Here is a 19,898-nt window from a genome sequence, read left to right on the forward strand (position 1 = left end):
ACGAGTAAGCCTGGAGACAAGTCAAGACCAAAGCAAAACTCCTGCAACTAGGCCAGAACTCAGCACTGAGTTAAGTGCTTCTTTAAGAAAAAAAAAAAAAATGAACTTGCTGTTAATCTTTATAAGAGTAAATCTTATAACCCTGTCTTGTAGGATTATTTATGACATTGTCTGGCCAAATAGGTGAGTGTCTGCACGGGCTTTTGTGGTATGCTTCATTTATCTCCCAGAAGGTAGTGTAATAGGCTTTCAAATTTTATCCTTATTATCAAAATCATTTATTGAGTACCTTATTTTTTTAACCCATATGTTTGCTAGACATAAGAACTACATGCCTTCCATTTATTTAACCTTTCTCTCTTTTTAAGATTTTATTTATTTATTTATTTATTTATTTGTCAGAGAGAGAGAGAGAGAGAGAGAGAGAGAGAGCAAGCACAAGCCGGGGAGAAGCAGGCTCCCCACTGAGCAAGGAGTCCGATGTGGGCCTCAAACCCAGGAGCCCGGGACCATGACCAGAGCCCAAGGCAGACGCTTAATTAACTGAGCCACCCAGGCATCCCTCAGTTATTTAACTTTTCAAAAGTTACTTTAAGACAAGAAATCAGTGCAAAGCAAAACTGTCCCATTCGCTTGCTATTAAGCAGAGAGGCTTTCCATATTTGTTAAACAAGAGGAAGGGTGCTAGAAAAGGGACCCATTAGGGCTGGGAAACGTGGTCCAAGAAACTGTAACATTTTTCTTTTAATGTGCAGGTTTGTCACCTCTGAGGGTGTAGCCATATTTTCTTGAAGGAGAAGCAGGAATCCTTGGCTCTTGACCATATACATGATTTTTTTTGAGGCTGAGCTACAGGATTTTTTCTGGCTTGCTTGGTGATAGTAGTAGCCTGTATAGTCATATTAATTCATGAAAAACTCATGGCTGAGTTCCCATTCAGCAAACATAAAAAGCCACTACTGCCTCCCTGTGGCCTAGGTCATTGCTCTTCCAACTTGAATGTACGTATGAATCACCTTGTTAAATTCCAATTCCGGAGATCTGAGGTGGGGCTGAAGTTCTGCAAGTCTAACAAGCTCCTAGGTGCCGCTGCTGCTGGTCCATAGACTACCCTTTGAGTGGCAGTGGCAGAGTCGGGGAGAGGAAATGGGGAGTAGGCAGCTGGAGGTTAGATGTGGTAAGTCCTGCCATTAGCTTAACATCACCCTGTATTCTCTCAGTTGCTTTTTTTTTTTAAAGATTTATTTATTTATTTGAGAGAGAGAGAGAGAGTGGTGGGAGGGGCAAAGGGAGAGAATCTCAAACAGACTCCACACTGAGCACAGAGCCCGACACAGATCTCATGACCCTGAGATCATGACCTGAGCCGAAACCAAGTGCCCCTCTCTCAGTCGCCTTCTATTTGTCACTTGTTGTGAGGAGTTGATTAGGAGCTTCTGAGCAAAGCCCAGTTCCAGCCAGTTTGCCCCTTCTCTTTTTCCTCTCAGAGGTAGGTGTGAGGGACCAAACAGAGAAACTTTTATGTTTTGAGTTGCCATTTTTTTATCCTTTAGTATTAATAATAATGATAGTTATCCACAAAGCATTTTCATATGTTATCATTTCATCTTCACATGTGTCCCATTAGATCTCCCTACTTTACAGATGAGAAAACAACTATACAGAACAGTCAACTTACCTGAGGTTATAGAGCTGTTAAGTACAGAGTTAAAAAGAGGTGCCCAGTTCTCTGACTCCAAATTCAAAATTCATGAAAATACAGTTGCCTACTGAAGTTAAAATAGAGAGTTAAGTCTTGATTTCGGCTCAGGTCATAATCTCAGGGTCATGAGATCTGTGTCGGGCTCTGTGCTCAGTGTGGAGCCTGCTTAAGATTCTCTCCCTCTGCCCCTCCCCCCTCTCTCCCTCCCTCTCTAAAAAAATAAGTAAAAAAAAAACAATAAAGTAAAAACATAGCTGAAAGGATTCTATGTACCAATTAGGAACTGATGCAATTGAAAATATCTCTGCCTACTAGTTTGTCATGCAAGTTGTAACTCACAGAGTGAAGTTTGTCCAGTATCCGATTATTTAACTTAAATATAATTACTCGCTTTTTTTTTTTTACCTACCTATAAACTCAAGGGCTTTGAAGATCAGTCCTCTCACCCCTTATTAATGGAATCATTATATCGATGTGAGGAAGTGAAGACTAGATGGCACAGTAGAGGAACAGAACGTGTTCAATATTTCAGCCCACTGGAACTGGAAGCTGGGAGTTGTATTTTCTGCTCAGACTCCTTTCTCCTGCTTCCAGTTTCTGGCATACTCTGGGTCTGACTCACTCACCTCTCTTTGTTCTCCGTTATTATTAGGATAGTTAAGCCCAAAGTAGCCTCCATGGAGGAGATGGCCACCTTCCACACTGATGCCTATCTGCAGCATCTCCAGAAGGTCAGCCAAGAAGGAGATGACGACCATCCGGACTCCGTAGAATATGGGCTAGGTAAAGTCGTTACCGGCCAGTGGTGGGAGGGAGACGGCCTCCGTCTGTAAATTGTAACCACTCGTTTCCTAACTTGCATGATGGTCTTTAGTATTTGTCAATTAAGAACTGATGTGTTAACCGCAATCTTAATCTCTTAGTTTAGATACACATATCTTGCTTGCTGAGCAAACCGTATGAGTTGAGCAAAACTGAACGACGGATCAGATGGGGGGAAATCTTTTAGTTGTCAAGGCCCTAATAGTAGTGCCCAGATTGGGTCTGGCTCTATGGATGCTGATTTAACCATCTCATGACCTTCTATTTTTAACTTGAGTACATATTTATGTTCCGGCTAAGGTTTCAACCCTGCTTCATGTTGAACAGCTGTATTTTTAAAAAAACTGTAGGTGGCCAATAGGATAGTCTAGAGAAACAGCATGGTTTGGTAGAAACCTGGTTTGGGAGATGGGTGAGTCAAGGGACCTGGGTCCCAGGCCTGGCTCTTTGTGACCATAGATAAGACATATCACCTCTCAGGACTCGGTTTCTCCCTCTGTAGGATGTGACTAGCTAATCTCAAAGGTTTAGCCTCTCTAGTTCCAATACTTCAAAAGATTCTTTCCCCAACATTGGAGATGTTTATCTCTCTCTCATTTGGAAGCTTTTTGGCAAGATATGTTGTTGTCGCACCTCAAACTGTTCCTCCCAGTAGGGTTCTAGACCCAGTTCCAATGTATGGAGGTGGGGCTTTCCTCCCACACCACCCAGCAATGCTCAGGACACCCACCTGGTGTCGTACAGTTCAACTCAATTCTGACACTATCTACCTGGCCATAGCATGAGGTCCCGCAGGTTAAGGGCTCAGTCCCACAAGACTGCTCTGCACATCACATGCCAGTCACAAGCCCAGCTTGCTACCTGTGCTTCTGACTGACTGGCTATAAATCAGAAGGTTCCCACAAACACCCTCTTTTGGGTTGAATTTGCTAGAGCAGGGCACAAGAAAACTTAGGAAACCCATTTACTCACTAGATTACCGGTTCATTATAAAAGGATATAACCCAGAACTGCCAGATGGAAGAGATGCACAGGGCAAGGGATGACCAAAGGGTGTGGTGTGGGGCTTCCACACACTCTCCAGGCATGCCCCTCTCCCCACATCCCCACGCATTCACCAAACCAGGAGCTCTCCCAGCCCGCCTTTTGGGTTTTTATGGGAGGCTTCATTACATAGGCATGCCTGATTAAATCATTGGCCAATGGGTGATTGAACTCAATCTCCAGCCCCTCCCCCCTCACAGGAGGAGGTCAGGGGGTAGGACTGGTAGTTCCAACCTTCCAATCACCTGGTTTGCCCCACTGCTCACCGCCCCCCCCCCACCCTGGGGTGTGATCCACAAGTCACCTCATTAACACAACAAAGACACCTTTACTGCTCTCTTCACTTGGGAAATCCCAACAGCTTTGGGAGCGCTGTGTCAGACACAGGGATGAAGATCACGGGTGGGGTGGGGGGTGGGGGGGGTGGGGGGGTAGTATTTCTTATTATGGGAACCACCATATCACACCTCCTCTTTCTGCAGTTCATCTTGTAACAAGCTCTTCTGATGTTTTTGCCCGAAGGTTATGACTGCCCTGCCACGGAAGGGATATTTGACTACGCAGCAGCTGTAGGAGGGGCCACGATCACGGCTGCGCAGTGCCTCATTGACGGAACGTGCAAAGTAGCAATTAACTGGTCTGGAGGGTGGCATCATGCAAAGAAGTAAGAAAATGACCTTTCTGCTTTCTGCCTCTTTCCTTGAGTCAGTTTCTCAGTTATGCAGACGCTGACGCTTATTGTACGGGCATTCCTTGAGAGATTTGTGTATGAATATAGCCCCTTTCCCGGGCATTCTGAAGAGATACAAGTGACATAGAAGAAGGTGACACAGTATAATGGAAAGCACTCTATCGAAAGTCAGGATACCTGGGCCCCATGCCTAGTTTTCCTGCAAACTTGGCTAACTGACTTGGAAAGATTAACCTCTCAAGGCCGCAGTTTCTTCATCAGGAAAATGGGCAGGGCAAAGGATATAACTAGGCAGTCTCTACAGTCCTTTAACAGCTTTTGGGAAATGCCCCTGTCTTCAAGGGACTTAATGCTCTAGAGACAGTCACAGAACTAGAAAAATTAGGGAGCAACATCAGTTTGGGTACCAACTGAATATACAGATGAGCTGAGGAGATTGTAGTGCTATGCAGAAATTAATCATGGAAGTCTTGGAAGAGGTGCGTTTTAGAGCTAGTTCTTGAAAGAAGTGGCAAACAGGTTTCCAAATAGGTGGGAAATTGATGAGAATAGATTTAAAACAAAAGGCTGACGAATCAAGGAAGCTTTTGCCGCCATCTCTAAGGCAAGTGGCAACCGACTGAGAGAATTAACTGTCACTCTAAGGAGAAAGGGCTTGTGAAACAGCTGTTCTCAGGTGCTACTTAGAGCTAGAGAAGTCCTTTTGGAGTTTCATGTTGACATTTCAAACAGCTCTACCCTGTGTGTGACAAGGACCGCTGGGACGGCATTTGTCATCTTGCTTGATACGCTTGCTTGCTATGTGGGTAGTAAGTACTTAATACATACTGGAGGAGAAGAATTTTTAAAACTTTGAATTGCTCTATGTGCTGTGTGAGTGAAATGAAGCAGTGGTAGGAGTAACTGGTGATGCATCTTTCACACGCCAATCATTCATACTGTTGGCCATGACCTTGACCTCCTTGGTGCTCTTGAGTCCAGAGAAAATGGCGTGTTTTTTTTCTTCAGACTGAAACCTTGAGCAGTTTCAGCATATGCAGGTTAAGACGATAACATGGAATTCTTTTCATCACATCGACAGATTTCATGACCAAGGAAGTCCTTGAGAAAGTTTACTACTAGAATCTACTACTGAGGTGATGGAGCAGAGAGAACCAGTGTTTAATAATATGTTTTCCATGGCCTTAGAAACAAAGAGAAACCACCTACCTTTTGTTAGCTCTTGCTCTATTAAAAAATTTCAAAATAAAGACAGTGATCCCTAGGACAAAAAAAAAAAAAAAGAAAAGAAAAACGACCCTCTCTCCTTTAAACTACAGATGAAGGTCGGGAGGGGGGAGGGGGAACCAAGCCTCTCTGAACCAAGGACCTCTTTTCCCTCTTGTGCTTAGCAAGTTGAGAAGAAAAGTAGTGTGGTTTCCTAGAAAATACCTGATCCTGTTAATCAGATCTACTTTCTGCATGTGGCACTGGAGGGTCTTACCTATTTAAATTCACTGCTTAAGGCCTGCTAGGGCCTGGGTCAGTTTCCAGTGGAATACTGAGATACCTGCCACTTCTCACTGTTTTGCTTTGAAATGAAGCATGCTCTATCTAGAGTCAATCATGGCTGCTCCTGGGCTGCATGTAGGTAGGTATTATCTTAACTGTTTCAGACAGCTTTCAGCTGATCCTACCTGGAAACAGACACTGTGGTGGATATAAATTGCAGAGAGTCTCTAGAGATCTCCCCAATTCAGGTCCAAATTCTAGGGGGTTCTTGGCACCTCTAGAACATCTCTGCAGGTGGACTCCAGGCATTTAGCCCACAAACTGACATCTAGCCAGCATTATCTTTCATAAGCGCAATATTTGTTTAAACGTTTCCATCCCCAAATACGTGTATGGATTCATACATGCCATTTAGTCATTCAGCATGCACTGATTAAGCACCTACTGTATGTCAAGCATGTTTATCATCACTAATAAGCAGAGAGATAAAAATTGAAGCAAGGTATCTTTCTCCCCTACCAATGTTGAAAAAAAAATCTTCAAAATACCCTCATGCTGGCATGATTACAGTGACATTGGTACACTCTTTTTGAAAACTTCGGAGCTAAGTGTTGAAAGAGTGGGGAAAACATTCATACCTGTATGACCGGGTAATATTGTTCTTAGCAGTCTATTCTAAGGAAACGAACCAATTCGCCCTTCACAAAATTCATATCTTAGAGGTAAGACAGCAAATAATTGCATTTGGAAACTAAAGAACAGTAATTTTCAAAGAAAATTCTTCAAAAGAAGAATGATGAGTGACTAATGCTATTAGATATTAAACATACAAAACTAGGATAATGAAAACACTGGTACCGCTGGTATAAGAGGAGACAGATGATATTATACCACACTCCGCAAAGAGACTGTTATGTATAAGAATTCAGTCTATTATAAAAGATGCTTTGCAAGTGGATGGGAGTGGAAAGGATTCGTCAGTAAATGGTGTTGTGACAGCTGGTAGCATTTATACCCTCATCTCTCGTAATAAACTAAAAAAAAAGTGGCAGCTAGATTGAAGAGTTCAGTGTAAAAAAGCAAAATAAAAAAACTGGAATGAATGGGTATTTATCAAGCTTCTCAAGGAGAATAGTTTCCCTAAGCTTAGGAAGTAATAGAGAAAAAAAAAAAAAAACTCCCAAAGGAAAAGCTCAACGAATTTAGCTGCATAAAATTTTAAAACCAAAATCACTTTTAAAAGTTTTGTGGCCCTTTAAAACACAACATCTAAATACAGACTAAAAAGGCATATTTGACATAAATATGACAAAGGGTGGTAGGTTTGTGTTTTCTAAGGCACTCATATGGTATGATGTGTGAGAAGAAGTATGGGCAAAGAACGTGAAGAGACAATTTGCAAAGGTGTTTAAGTACCACTGGAAAACATGGGGCAATGTTCATTGCTACTAGTCGAAGAAATGCAAATTTTAACAACTAGGTAGCCCCTTTTTAGGCCAGAATTGGAAAACATGGTACTCAGTTGGCTAGTAATAGTGCAGTTTTTTTCAACCCCTTAAGAAAGCAACTTGGTAGCTAAGGTATATTAATGCCCTTTGTCTACTTTAGGGTTAGGATTAATGCCCTTTAATCCTACTACTGAGAATGTTTCCTGAGAAGACCATGCAAAATATGGAAAAAACTATTTGCATGGAGGTGTTTATCAGTGTTCTTTATGAAACAAAAAAATTAGAAATAACATGAATATGTAGTAATAAGTAGTCAATCTGCTCCATAGAATATTATGTATTATTTTAAATGATTATGAAGACAGTAGGGTGTTTCAGAAAAAAGACTTGTGTTAATAAAAAGGCAGGTTTTAAAACTGTATGCACACCACAATTACAACTTTGTAGAACGCACACATATATAAAAAAAAAGCAGTGGGAATGATAATAGTGGCTATGTCAGGGTGGCAGAATTATGGATGATTTTTTTAAAGTGTAATGCACAATTTCTGTAATGAGATTTTATTACTTTTGCAGCTAAAATATTACCAAAATAAAAAGAGGCAAAAAAAAAAAAAAAAGGTTGCAGCAAATACTACAAAGGGTTAAAATCTTTATTCTAGGGGCGCCTGGGTGGCTCAATTAAGCTTCCAGCTCTTGATTTCGGCTCAGGTCGTGATCTCAGGGTTGTGGGATCCAGGCCCATATCGGGCTTTGTGCTGAGCGTGGAGCCTGCTTGGGATTCTCCCTCTCCCACTACCTCTGCCCTTCTCCCTCTCTCCCTCTCCCTACCTCTCCCTCTCCCCTCAAAAAAATAATAAAATAAAATCTTTATTTTAATTGATTTTTTAAAACACTGAAATTTAGATAAGTGGGCAAAAGACATGAACTGTTCACAAAAGAGGAAACAAATAGTAAATAAACATGAGTAAATATTTAGCATCACTAAAATTACAGGAAGGGAGATTGAAACATAATATACACCTGCATGTATTTTTTCCCTTCCCAGATTTGAGCTGAAAGAAGAAAGATTCTTAACTCATATATCTATTACTCTTGGTAATCTATTCTAAGGAAATAAACCAATCCAAAATATTGGAGAACCGTGTGTATGAAGATGGTAATTTCTCTCTTAATTATAATAGCCCAAAAGGGGGGAAGGAGGGAGACCTAAATATTGAACAACAGCAGAATGTTCAGGATGTTTAGGTAGTATACTGTAACATATCCACTTTATGGGCTATTATGTAACCATTAACAAGTGGTGGTTAGGATGACTGTATAACAAAAAAAAAATTCATATTGTATAATGTTGGCTTTGTTCTTAAAGGGCAGGTAGCTACAACATTGCACATTCGCTCTGATTAGTCATGTTAAAAAAGAGATGCTTATGAAAAACTCTTAGAAGGAGGGGCGCCTGCGTGGCTCAGTCGTTAAGCATCTGCCTTCGGCTCAGGTCATGATCCCAGGGTTCTGGGATCGAGCCCCGCATCGGGCTCCTTGCTCCGCGGGAAGCCTGCTTCTCCCTCTCCCTCTCCCCCTGCTTGTGTTCCCTCTCTCACCATGTCTCTGTCTGTCAAATAAGTAAATAAAATCTTTAAAAAAAGAAAAACTCTTAGAAGGAAATACAACAAAATACCAGTGACTTTGTGAAGCTGACGATACTATGAGGGATAAAGAGGTATGCACGCACATGCACGTATACATGTATCTTCTGTTTCCTATATTTTTCCTATGTTTTCTCTAATGTGTATTAGTTTTATCAGTAGAACTTTTTATAGTAAAAACTGCTTGGAACAAGGTGGGAAGCAGTTACAATACAGACACAGTATGGTCAGTGTATATGCTGCCATTATGTGCAAGGTAGTGGAGTGTACAGAAGGAGGAGAAGGAGTTTGCCTTCCCATCGGTGGGGATAGAGAATTCCAAGCAGAGGGGATAATAAAAAACATGGCAGTGGAAAGCATGGGACATTTGGAGAATTACAAGTAGTTAAATGTGGCTAGAATGTGAGAGCAAATAGAGCAAGACCAGATTGTAAAGGTTTTGTCAGCCACGCTGAGGAGTTGGACTTTTTTTCTGGGGCGAGTGGGGATTTACTGAAGAATTTTAGAGAAGGTGGCAATGTGCTGATTGGAGCAGAGGGAACTGAGACTGGATAGGGAGGAGGAGGCCATCACTGCAGTTATTCATTTAACAAACTTCTCTTAAGCTCCTGCTGTATGTTAGGCAATGAGGAAACAGAGGATTATAACAGGAAGTTCTTATTATTTGAGGGCAGTTGGTACCAGGCAGAAGACCACCAAGTGAATCCATTTAAAAGGGGGACTAAAATTTTTGAGTAAATAACAGAGAGGGCAGGACTTGATCAGCATACTAACTTGAATAACTATTAAAATATGTCTATTTGGTCTCTTTTAATAAAATTGAATGCTACATAATTCTTCAAACAAAGAATGTATCAAGGATTGATTGTTTTTGTTTGGGCCTAATTCTTCTAACAAAATTGCATGATATTTCAAGATGGTACATTTTACTTTCTGTGAGATTTTTGCAGCATGATCATTAAGAGGGTTGATTTTGCCAAAATGTTCAAGGGCCTTTTCAGTTTTTTCTGAGGGCTTCTCCTTAATCATTTGGCATTCAAATCACTCTCTTTCGAACCACTTTCAAAATCATTATCCTTATCCTTATTTATATTTCTCCTTTTCAATTGTAAACTGGTCTGCAGATCCTTGCCAGTTTTGTGTGTTGACTTCAGGGTATCTTGCATCCTTTTATAAGATTTGTAATTTCACTTTGTGATAGATTTTCAGTGAATTGCTCACTGATGTATCCGCCAATCCATAAAAGACAAAGTGATTGAACAGATGGGGAGGGATAGGTGCTAGGATTTAGAGGAGTAGGTTGTTTGAATGGGGCCTGATAGAAGTGGTCGATTCATTAGCAAGGGCTTTCATGCTATTGACAGCTTTTGTATCCCTAGGAAACCTCAAAACCTTGATGCTTCTGGGACTAAGATAATAAATTCTCAGTAATAAGAACTTCCTGTATCAGCAAAGGTCTAGTGCAGTGTTTTTCAAACTGAGAGTTGCAGCTCATTAATAGAACATCATATCAATTCAGTGGGCTGCAATCTGTTGAAATCAAGGTGGATTTCACAAAACTTGTTCTAGTACATGTGTATGTATTTGTGTGTACTAGGCCACAGGGGAAAATGTCAGGTCACTGTAGAGTGGAATGACTATGAACTCTGAAGTAAGACTCCAGCGCAAATCCAGGCCGCACCATGTACTGACCTTGTAGACAACTTGGGGGTTATTCCAGAAACAGCATGGTGCAGGGGCAGAGAGGCATGAAAGCTGAGGGAACTTCCAAGTCCGTAATTAAAGCTGGAACTCCTGTAGGTAAGTGACTGGAAGTAAGGTGGGGGAGGTATAAAGGTCCTTGTATGCCAAACTAGAGAGTTTGAACTTGATCCTTCAGATCAGTGGTTCTTGACCTGTTTGGATCATGGATCCTCTGAAAATCTGAAGAAAGCTATGTATAGTGTCCCTAGAAAAGTGTACATATGCGAATTTTTCCTTGTAACTTCAGAAAGTATCAGACTCTCTTGAAGCCCATGCATGAATGGATGGATCCCTGGTTAAGAACCCTGGCTTTGGACAGTGAGAAATCACTGAAGGAAGTTTTAGCCAGGAGGAGGTAACATGATCAGATTTGCATTTTAGGAATATGGTTCTATTCAAGCAGATAAACTGGTGGGGAGTCAGAGGAGGATGTCGATAGAGAAATCGATTAGGACTTGACTGTAATAATCGACCCAAAAGGATGTGAAAGCAGTGGTGATGAGCACAGAAGAGAAAATAAATTCAAGAGCCATTTAGTAGCTAGAATAGATAGGAGTGGTAACCAATGATAAGGAAGGAGTGGAGTGATCTAGATTTCTTGTGTAGATGACTCAGTAAATTTGGTTACCATTAACCAAGAAGAGTAAGGGATGAGAACTGATGTGCTTATGGAACATCCAATTCAAGAAGTCTGCTAGAGGGCTGGTAATGGGGTCCAGCCCAGGACTTTTGAGCCTGTAATGTGCATATGAAATACTTGGGTGTCTTGATAAATATGCAGATCTGGTTCAGGAGGTCTGTGGTGAAACCTAAGAACCTGCATTTCTGACAAGCTCTCAGATGATACTAAATGCTGCCAATCTGTGAACCATACTTGCACTAGCAAGAAGCTGGAGCTCAGAACTGTCTCCACTGAAGATACAGATCTGGGAGTCAACAGCATGATAGGTGGTAATTAAAACTAAGAAAATAGATAAAATCACCTGAGAAGCATCTATAGGATGATACAGAAAACAAAACAAATACTGAGCCTTGTGGAAGGCCAATGTTTACAGGACAGGTAGAAGAAAGGCCTACAAAGGAATCTTGAGAAGAAATGGTCAAAAAACAGGAAGAGAATCAGAAAAGACTTATCACAGAAACCAAAGGTGAACCTTAAGAAGACCAGTTTGGATAGCAACGTCTGCCACCAGAGCAGACACTGATTCTTGGAGGGGGTGGGGAGGACGACAAAAAGCTTAGATGTTACAGGGTTTATGGCCCCCCCCAAAGGGTGACAGTACATAAGCAGATGTTCAGTGTATCTGTGATATGAAAATTGTGTAGAGTGGCCCGTTAGGAAAAGGTATCTGAAAAGGCTCCTTGGATTAGGAAATGATAATGAGCAAATGGTTGAGAAACAGCGCTGTAGAGGAGTGAAGTAAGATTTGTCAATAAGGAGGTTATGGTGAAGAAGACTTCAAAGGATGCAGAGGAGTGAGTGTGCCAGGGAGAGAAGAAAGTGAACAGCATTTCAGAAGGCCACCACCGCCTTTGCAAAAGCAGAGCAGTGTAAATAAAACAGCTTGGTGGATTTTGGGAACGACACGCAGCCTACTGTTGCTGGAGGGTTACAGTACAAAGTGGACAACGGCAGAAGATGAGGTAGAGAAGGAGGAAATGGGTCATGAAAGGCTTTGCATATATCTGAAGCGCCCATTTGACAGATGCAGATATCTAGTTCTTTCTCAGAGATCTTGATCAGGTAGGTTCAGAGGAGTGGGTCAGAACCTGACCTTTCAAACTCCCAGGAGTGATTCTGCTGTGCACACTTTGAGAAACTCTGTGGTAGGAAATGGAGGGCCACTACAAAATCATGTGAGGAAGTAACATGGTTAGGTGTGTGTTTTAGAAAACTTAAGTCTAACTATAGTCCTAGAGGACGGATTGATGGAGGTGTAGACTGGAGGTAGGGAGACTGAATAGGGTAACAGCAGTCCCAATGACAAGTGATGAGGACCTGAACTAAGGCAGAGCAGTGAGACTGGGCGATGGAGAATGGTGAAGGCTGACTTGAGACAGCTTCAAGAGATAAAATCAAGTGGGCGATGGAGAATGGTGAAGGCTGACTTGAGACAGCTTCAAGAGATAAAATCAAGTATCAGTGATTAGTAGATATGGGTGGAGAGGAAAGATGAGGAAGATCACTCAGGTTTCTGGCTTGTTTTGAGCAGTCCCGAAGAAGATAGGACTTGATAATAATAGCCAACGTGTGTTGAGCTATGTGCTAGATGCTACCTTACACGCATTGTTCTCATAGATTGTCATATTTCTTGTATATTCTGGAATGAAGAGGTGGATATTGTTATTTGCTGTCTTTTACACGTGGGAGTACAGAGAGGTTAAACAACTCTGCTCAAGCTTGGTAAGTGATGACGTTGCAGTTCAAACCCGGGCAGTCTGACTCATCAACCTGTGTGCTTAACCCTTGTATACCTCAGTAAATTAAGAGTAGGAGTTGGTGTGCAGCAGAGGTAATACCCGGGGAAAACAGATACTCAGACTTGGAGATGGAGGTGGAAGCTAGAAATAGAAAACGGATGTGTTGCCAGTATATAAAGGGGTGGTGCAAACCATGACAATGGACAGAATAATGAGGGAAAAGGCAGAGAGTTAGAGAAAGAAAGTAGAGCCTAGAGCCCCAGGAAACACCAACTTGTAATGGGCCAGTACAAGAAGAGGTCCCAGTGCATTCAGCCGAAAAGCAATAGTCAGGGCTAGCCAGGTAATCAAAATAGAAAGGGACCACAGAATCCCCAGGTAGCAGAAGAGTTTCAGGAAGAAAAGAGCTCTCGGTAGTGTCACACGCTGTGGAGGGGTCAGTCCAGAGAGGTACTAAAGTGTGTCAGTCATATTTGGCAAGTAACGTAGTCAATAATGATTTTGCTAAGATAACTTCCTGGAGAATGAGGGGAATGCAAACTGTTGAGGCGTGAGTAGGAACTAAGGAAATGGGCAGGAAAGGAACATAAATGGTCCAAAAGTTTGAATGGGAAGGAAAGGAAAGAGGAGGGCAATGGCCAAGGGAAAGTAAGGTTTGAGGGGTGGCCCATTGGATTTGTTCTCAAAGATTTAAGAGCATTTATGGGCTGAAAGGGAAATCTTGGAAATATGAGAAGGATAAGAATGGAGCAAAGTCTCAGAGGAGGCAGGAGAAGATGGGGTGAGTGGCTTTGGGAGGAGGAGAACCGCTGCTTCTACAGTCAGAGAAAAGGAAATGAAGGAGGGTGTAATGCGAGTGTGTGGGTTGCCTAGTGAACTGAGGGAGCACCTGCCCCATGACCCCTACTTTCTCTAAAAAAAAAAAAAAAAAAAAAAATACTCTTGCCCTCTTCTAGCACTTGCTCACAGGCTGCTTTGAATCCTTTGATTCTGCTTTTTGTAGTCAGTCTCTTAGGAAGTCACCTTGTCCCATCCAGATTCCCTTCAGTGGGACTCACCCTCTCCATGTAAATATGTGCTAGGAGATAGTAAAACCCAACACAGAACAATGACTCCTAACCTCCAGAATTTGCCAAGAGATATCGGATTTGTCTGCTTTGACTGGCTAGTCCTCATTCTTGCCTCTCCTGGTGTCTCTTACCCCATTTGGCTCTGCATCTCAGCTCCCAGTATTTTCCTTTACCTCGTTCTGATGATCCACTTAAGACCTACATCCCTAGCTCCACCATGCACTTCTTCCTCCCACAGTTCTGTTATTTGCCCTCTCATCCCATGACGTTTCTGCCTACCACCTGGCAACACAGGATCTATGCCATGTGGGCCCCCTCTGTCCTGCTTCCCTGCCGGAAGAGGGAGAGAGATGTCCTCGAATGTTGTTGGTCTCTGCTACTTCCACCTGGGGGCAGTAAATGGCAGAGCCATGAAACTGCCTTGTGTCTTGGCAAGCTCTACAAGAAGAATGTAGAACTAGACCTCTAGCCATTAGTCATCATCCACCTGGAGGTTAGATCAAAGCTATTCAAGCTATATTCTCAAGAGCTCCAGTTCCTTATGCAGATATAAAGTGGGTGACAGTGAATTGCATTACAGTTCCAGTTCCCCCAAAGGGCTGTATGAACAGTATAACTTGTTAACCGAGCAGCCAGCCCCGCTCCTGTATCTGCACTACCCACCCTCCAGCCTTGACAAGCAGGTAACTACATGAAGACGGAGGCCTGGATTCTCTTTATACCCGTTCAGTGCTGGAACCTGCAGAACGGACACATCACCAGACAAAATAGACAAGCCTTTGCCACGGTAGCCCAGATCATTCTTTCAATATATGTCCAGCCTGGGGCGCCTGGGTGGCTCAGATGGTTAAGCGTCTGCCTTCGGCTCAGATCATGATCCCAGGGTCCTGGGATCGAGTCCCGCATCAGGCTCCCTGCTCCTTGGGAGCCTGGTTCTCTCTCTCTCTCCCTCTGTCTCTCATGAATAAATAAATAAAATATTTAAAAAAATACATGTCCAGCCTGTAAGGCACCAGACCTCCCATCAGAAAACTGCCCAGCCAGGCAGCAAAGTAGGAACCAGCCAAGACATGCTTTGTCCCTATGGCATCCCCACCCCTAGCCTCTAGGGGATGAGATGTGTTCCTGTACTTCCTACAGAACTGGGGAAGACCGTATATCACAGTGGTTCAGTGTGGCCCAGGGAATCCCAGCTCCATCAGTTATTAGCTATAAAACCTCTGTGCTTCAGTGTCCTCATTTGTAAGGTGGAGATAATAATAGCATCTACCTTATAGGGTTATCAGGGTTAAATCTAATAATTGCATTACAGAGCTTAGCCAAGAGCCTGGCACATAGTGTTTGATAAAAGTCACTTATATCTAGGCTGGGTTATACTCAGGGGGGACCTAGGTAGCCTCTAAGAACTAAATCCCTGGTCCAGAAAAGTTCCCACTACCTATCCAGCTGAAGTCAGCCCTGCCTGGTACTGCTTATCACCCACTGCGCTTACGCTTCCCCTTTGCCCATAAGCTGCTCCTGGCTGAGAGTGGACTCTTCACTATTGCCTTTAAGACCCATGACCTTTGCTTTGTCAAGAGTTTTACTGCCAGCCTTCCCTATACGCCTTCCCTCCCGAACATCACATAGAATCCCCCGCTCAACTAACCCTTTATACTGCTAGGGCCAACCCAGACCCATAAGGCAAATGAAGGTACTCTCTACCAAGAGACCGAGAGATTGCCCCTCATTGGCAAATTGTGCAGTAGTGCTGATACCCCAGGACTGTTCCTTACTACCAGAAGAGCAGATGTTCTCAGTCTAAAATCAAGGCCTTCTATAAAATAAAAACTTTGAACAGCAACTTGCAGCAGGTTTCATCAGATCCTCCATTCCTTCTGCAGTGGCCTTGAGACTCTTTCTGAAAATAAAACACAGGGAATACTTCTTGTCAAGATTATACCGTCCTCAGTGTAATCACTATTCAAATTCCTTTCCTCTAACCTAGGACCTCCTAATTTAATTCCATAAGGTTCTGGCATCCACAGAGCTTTCTGTACCTTAGGGGCACCAACAGCCTCATCTAGATCATGAAAGGTAGCGTGTGGAAAATTCCTGTGTTGTGCTCCTGCCTTCTTCCAGCAAATGAGATCACACTACCTGGGCAATGGTTTGATGTATTTAATGTGACATCACAGAATCTCTGAGCTACATGGTCATGGAATGGTTACAGTAGCGCTGTCTCCAGGCCAAGCCCCAAAGTGTCAAAGTGTGAAAATGGTGTTTCTGGACAGGGTTTACATAGTGCTAGGTAAGATGTAAGCCTTTCTAGAATGAAGTCCCTTAGGATGACTGAAGACATCAGCAATCCCTTGATACCACCAGCAGTTCACCTACTACCTCTGCACTTTTATTATCCCAGTATCCTTTCTCCTTAAGAGAAAGGAATTTGGTCCCCAGACACAAAAATGACCTTCCAGTGGCCGAAGGCCTTCTACCCCCAGCCTTGGCCTGTACCGTTGTCTAATGCCTTCAGCATCCAGGTACGAGGGTGTGGATGGGAGGGTGATGGATTGGAGTTGTCCTGTTGCAGGAGGACCTGCATACCTAATATCTGCCCCTCCACCCACATCTCCAGGAAGTTGGCCCTAACCAAGGTCAGTTACCCCAAGTGGAGATGAGAGCTCTTAGTGATCAAGGCCACTTTGAAGATAAGGAGACACATCCTTTAAGAAGGACACACAGTTTGTGATCATGAGCTCAAAGCATTATATCCCTGAGTAGCCGGCTAGGGCAGACTTGTAAACTCAGCCCATACCAGGTGAAATAGACCCCTCCCAGAGTACCCATCCCATTTCAGAATTCCGAATATCAACAGGGTTCCAGGCTGAGAATGTCACAGCTATTTACCCCAGCCACAGCATAGTGAGTGGGCAGATGCATGTGTGGAACATAAAGATCCAGGCCCATTCTGGGGCAGCCCAGAGGTTTATGTTGTTCCAAAGTACCTCATTCTGTTAGGATCAGGGTTTGCCTGTGCTCATGGTACCACTCCAAAAGGCCAACACAGCACGTTCAAACTTTGCATATTATAATTTCATGAATTTTGTCTCACACTGCGATCTGCAGACCACCTGCATCTTAATCCTAAGATGAAGATTCCCGAATCAGACCCTCCAGGGGCAGAGCCCAAGAATATTCATTTTTTTTACCAGGGTCTCCCAAGGTGATTCTGATGCAAAGCACAGTTTGAGAACTCCTGGTCTAAAGGTTTTTCTAGTTGCCCCACTCTGACCTAACCACTAGTATACCTCTATAAGTACTACAGTTGAGGCAAAAACAGACCAAGGTAACCTTCAGGCTCTTGGGACATTGTCCCATGGAACTTCCGTGCAGATCTTTCATCCTCCCATATCTGTAACACCTTCTTACTAGCCGCGGGTCCCTCTCTCCCTGCTACCTCAGTTCACACCAGCCATTGCTGCCCATGCATCTAAAATGTCTTCCACTTCCATAGGCTCCATGGCCATCTGCTCCCCAACCACAGCCCCCAGTTCATAACACTAGTTTTGGAGAATGCCACGTAAAATCCTCCACCTCCACATTTGCCTCCCCACCATTACCACTACCAGCAGACACATGGATTAACCAGGTCTGGCAGGGGTGGGGGCCGGCACTCCTGCTATACCTCCAACACATAATACAATTGGCCCCCGGGCCCAACCTCCTCCTCAGAATTCACTTCTAACTCACTACACCCCTCTATCCAGACCTCTTCCCTTCATGGCATTACTTGTTTCCAGCCTACTGTTCCCCTAGAACCACTGATATCTCTGAACCTGGTCAATACCCAGTATAGCCACTCAAGTATGGACTACCCAAGGACATGTTCAGTTAGCCTTCACCCTACAGTATGGCACAGAGGTTAAGAGCAGGGACTCTGAAGTCACAATGCCTGGATTTGAATCCCAGCACTACCACTTTCTATGTGACCTTGAACAACTTACTTACGCTCTCTGTCCCTTGATTTCCTCGCCTGTGAAATGGAGATAATAATAGTACCTACCTCGCAAAGCAGTTGTATTACATGAAGTAGTGTGTGTAAAGCACACAGAATAATGTCTGGCACGGAGAAAAAGCATCTGCTGTTGAGTAGCATAGGAATTACACTAACTGGGTCATCCAGGGTTGAGACACCAGTTAGATTTCCTTTTGGCATAGCCCTGTCTACCCATGCCAAAAATTGGAAGACTCTTACCTAGAAACCTTTGACATGAAATTTACTCTTGTGCCCATAGACCTTCTACATCCGCAACTTTTAGAACTTTGTGCCCTTCCTACTTCATGATCACCCATCCAGTCTTTTGCTACTGCCTGATGCACTTGTCTACCCAGTACCCTGCAGTTAGCCTCAGCAACCTAAGGCTGAGACCAGTTTCATCCTACAAGAGGTGCTAGCTTTCCAGCAGCATCATGATTGGCCCACTGCCTGATTCACTGGAAGGTTGTTGATCAGGAAGTAGTTGGGAGGACCACCCACAGGCACCTTGATATTATAATCCTATTAAGAGGCATGGTTTCCCAGCTCACCCTCAGCATTCTCTCTTAAATGTAACTTCTGTGTTTGCTTTCAGGTCCAGGTACCAGGACTGCGCGTAAATTACACTCTTATGCCCTGCCCTTTACCTCCACCTCCTCCTGATCCTAGATCAGTGGGACCCTCCTACCCAGTCTCATTTATGCCCAGAACCCAGGGAACAGATCTTATAAGTATGAACAACAGTAGTGACAGAGGATGTAAAAAGAAAGAAAAGCACTTGAGAATGATTTTAGAGGCATAACTGACAGAACTTGGTGATCAGTTGGCTGTTGGGGGTAAGGAGAAGGAACAAAACATTGTATTGGTTCCCTGTTTCACTCAGAGTAAAAGCCAGAGTCCCTACCATGGCCTACAGAGCCCTGCACCTTCCTTCCTTTAACCCCTTCTCTGTAGAACTACTGTTTTCTTTCCTCACTGTTCTCTGGCCCCTGGACTTCTCGTGTCCCTTGAACCTACCAGGCGTGTTCCCACCTCTAGGCCTTTTGCCTTGCTGTTCCTACTGCCTGAAATACTCTTCGCCCAGCTAATGCCTCTTCACCTCCTTTAAGTCTTTGCTGAATACTCACCGTCTCGGTAAGGCTCCCTGACCATGTCTTGAGATTCGCATTGCCAAAAAAGTTTTCCATTGCCCTTTCCCTGTTTGATTGCTCTCCATACTATTAATCATAAAAAAAAATATTTAATTCACTTCTTGTTTATTTTATGTCTTCTGCTCCCACTAGAATATAAACTTTATAGGAGGTAGGGATTTTTTTATCTGTTTTGTTCATTACTAGAGCTCCACTGCCTAGAACTCTACTTGGCAATAAAATTTTACTCTACCTTCAATAAAATTTTGTTGGGTTAAATGATCAAGTGTGAAAGTTGGAATGGATGGGCAAGAGAGAGGAGTGGGAAACATCGATTACATTGATTCCCAACCATTTGGGGGAGTGTCCCTCATAGTACTACCAGTTGACTTATTGAATGTCAAAATGTTTGGAAAATAAAAAATAAAAGTGATTAAGTTGGAAAGATGAGTTAATTCCTTCTCAAGGTAGGCCCTCAGTGAATGAATCAATGGTATCTTAACAGCTTTTATGAAATTATCAGAACCAGGAGAGAGAGAAAGAGAGAGAGAGAGAGTTAGAGAGGAAGTCAGGGAGGGGGAGAGGAGGCTCCATACTTCAGTCAGAAGTTCAAGTGCTCACAAAGTCGAATAAGCAGTCAATAATATGTCAAGAGTTCCAGCAGGTGGAACA

The 19,898-nt window shown here is 43.2% G+C and overlaps 1 protein-coding gene across 4 annotated transcripts in view; it reads left to right on the forward strand.

Annotated features, from left to right (window-relative positions):
• The window catches only part of HDAC8 (histone deacetylase 8), a 215,292-nt gene that overhangs the window by 1,492 nt on the left and 193,902 nt on the right, over positions 1 to 19,898 (forward strand). For all 4 annotated transcript variants that reach the window (XM_027609557.1, XM_027609558.1, XM_027609560.1 and 1 more), the window contains exons 3-4: positions 2,355 to 2,485; positions 4,091 to 4,232. In XM_027609557.1, coding sequence (XP_027465358.1) covers positions 2,355 to 2,485; positions 4,091 to 4,232 — 273 coding nt within the window. The remainder of the gene's footprint in view (positions 1 to 2,354; positions 2,486 to 4,090; positions 4,233 to 19,898) is intronic.

This window comes from Zalophus californianus, chromosome X (genome assembly GCF_009762305.2).
Source record: "Zalophus californianus isolate mZalCal1 chromosome X, mZalCal1.pri.v2, whole genome shotgun sequence".
Lineage (NCBI taxonomy): Eukaryota > Metazoa > Chordata > Mammalia > Carnivora > Otariidae > Zalophus > Zalophus californianus.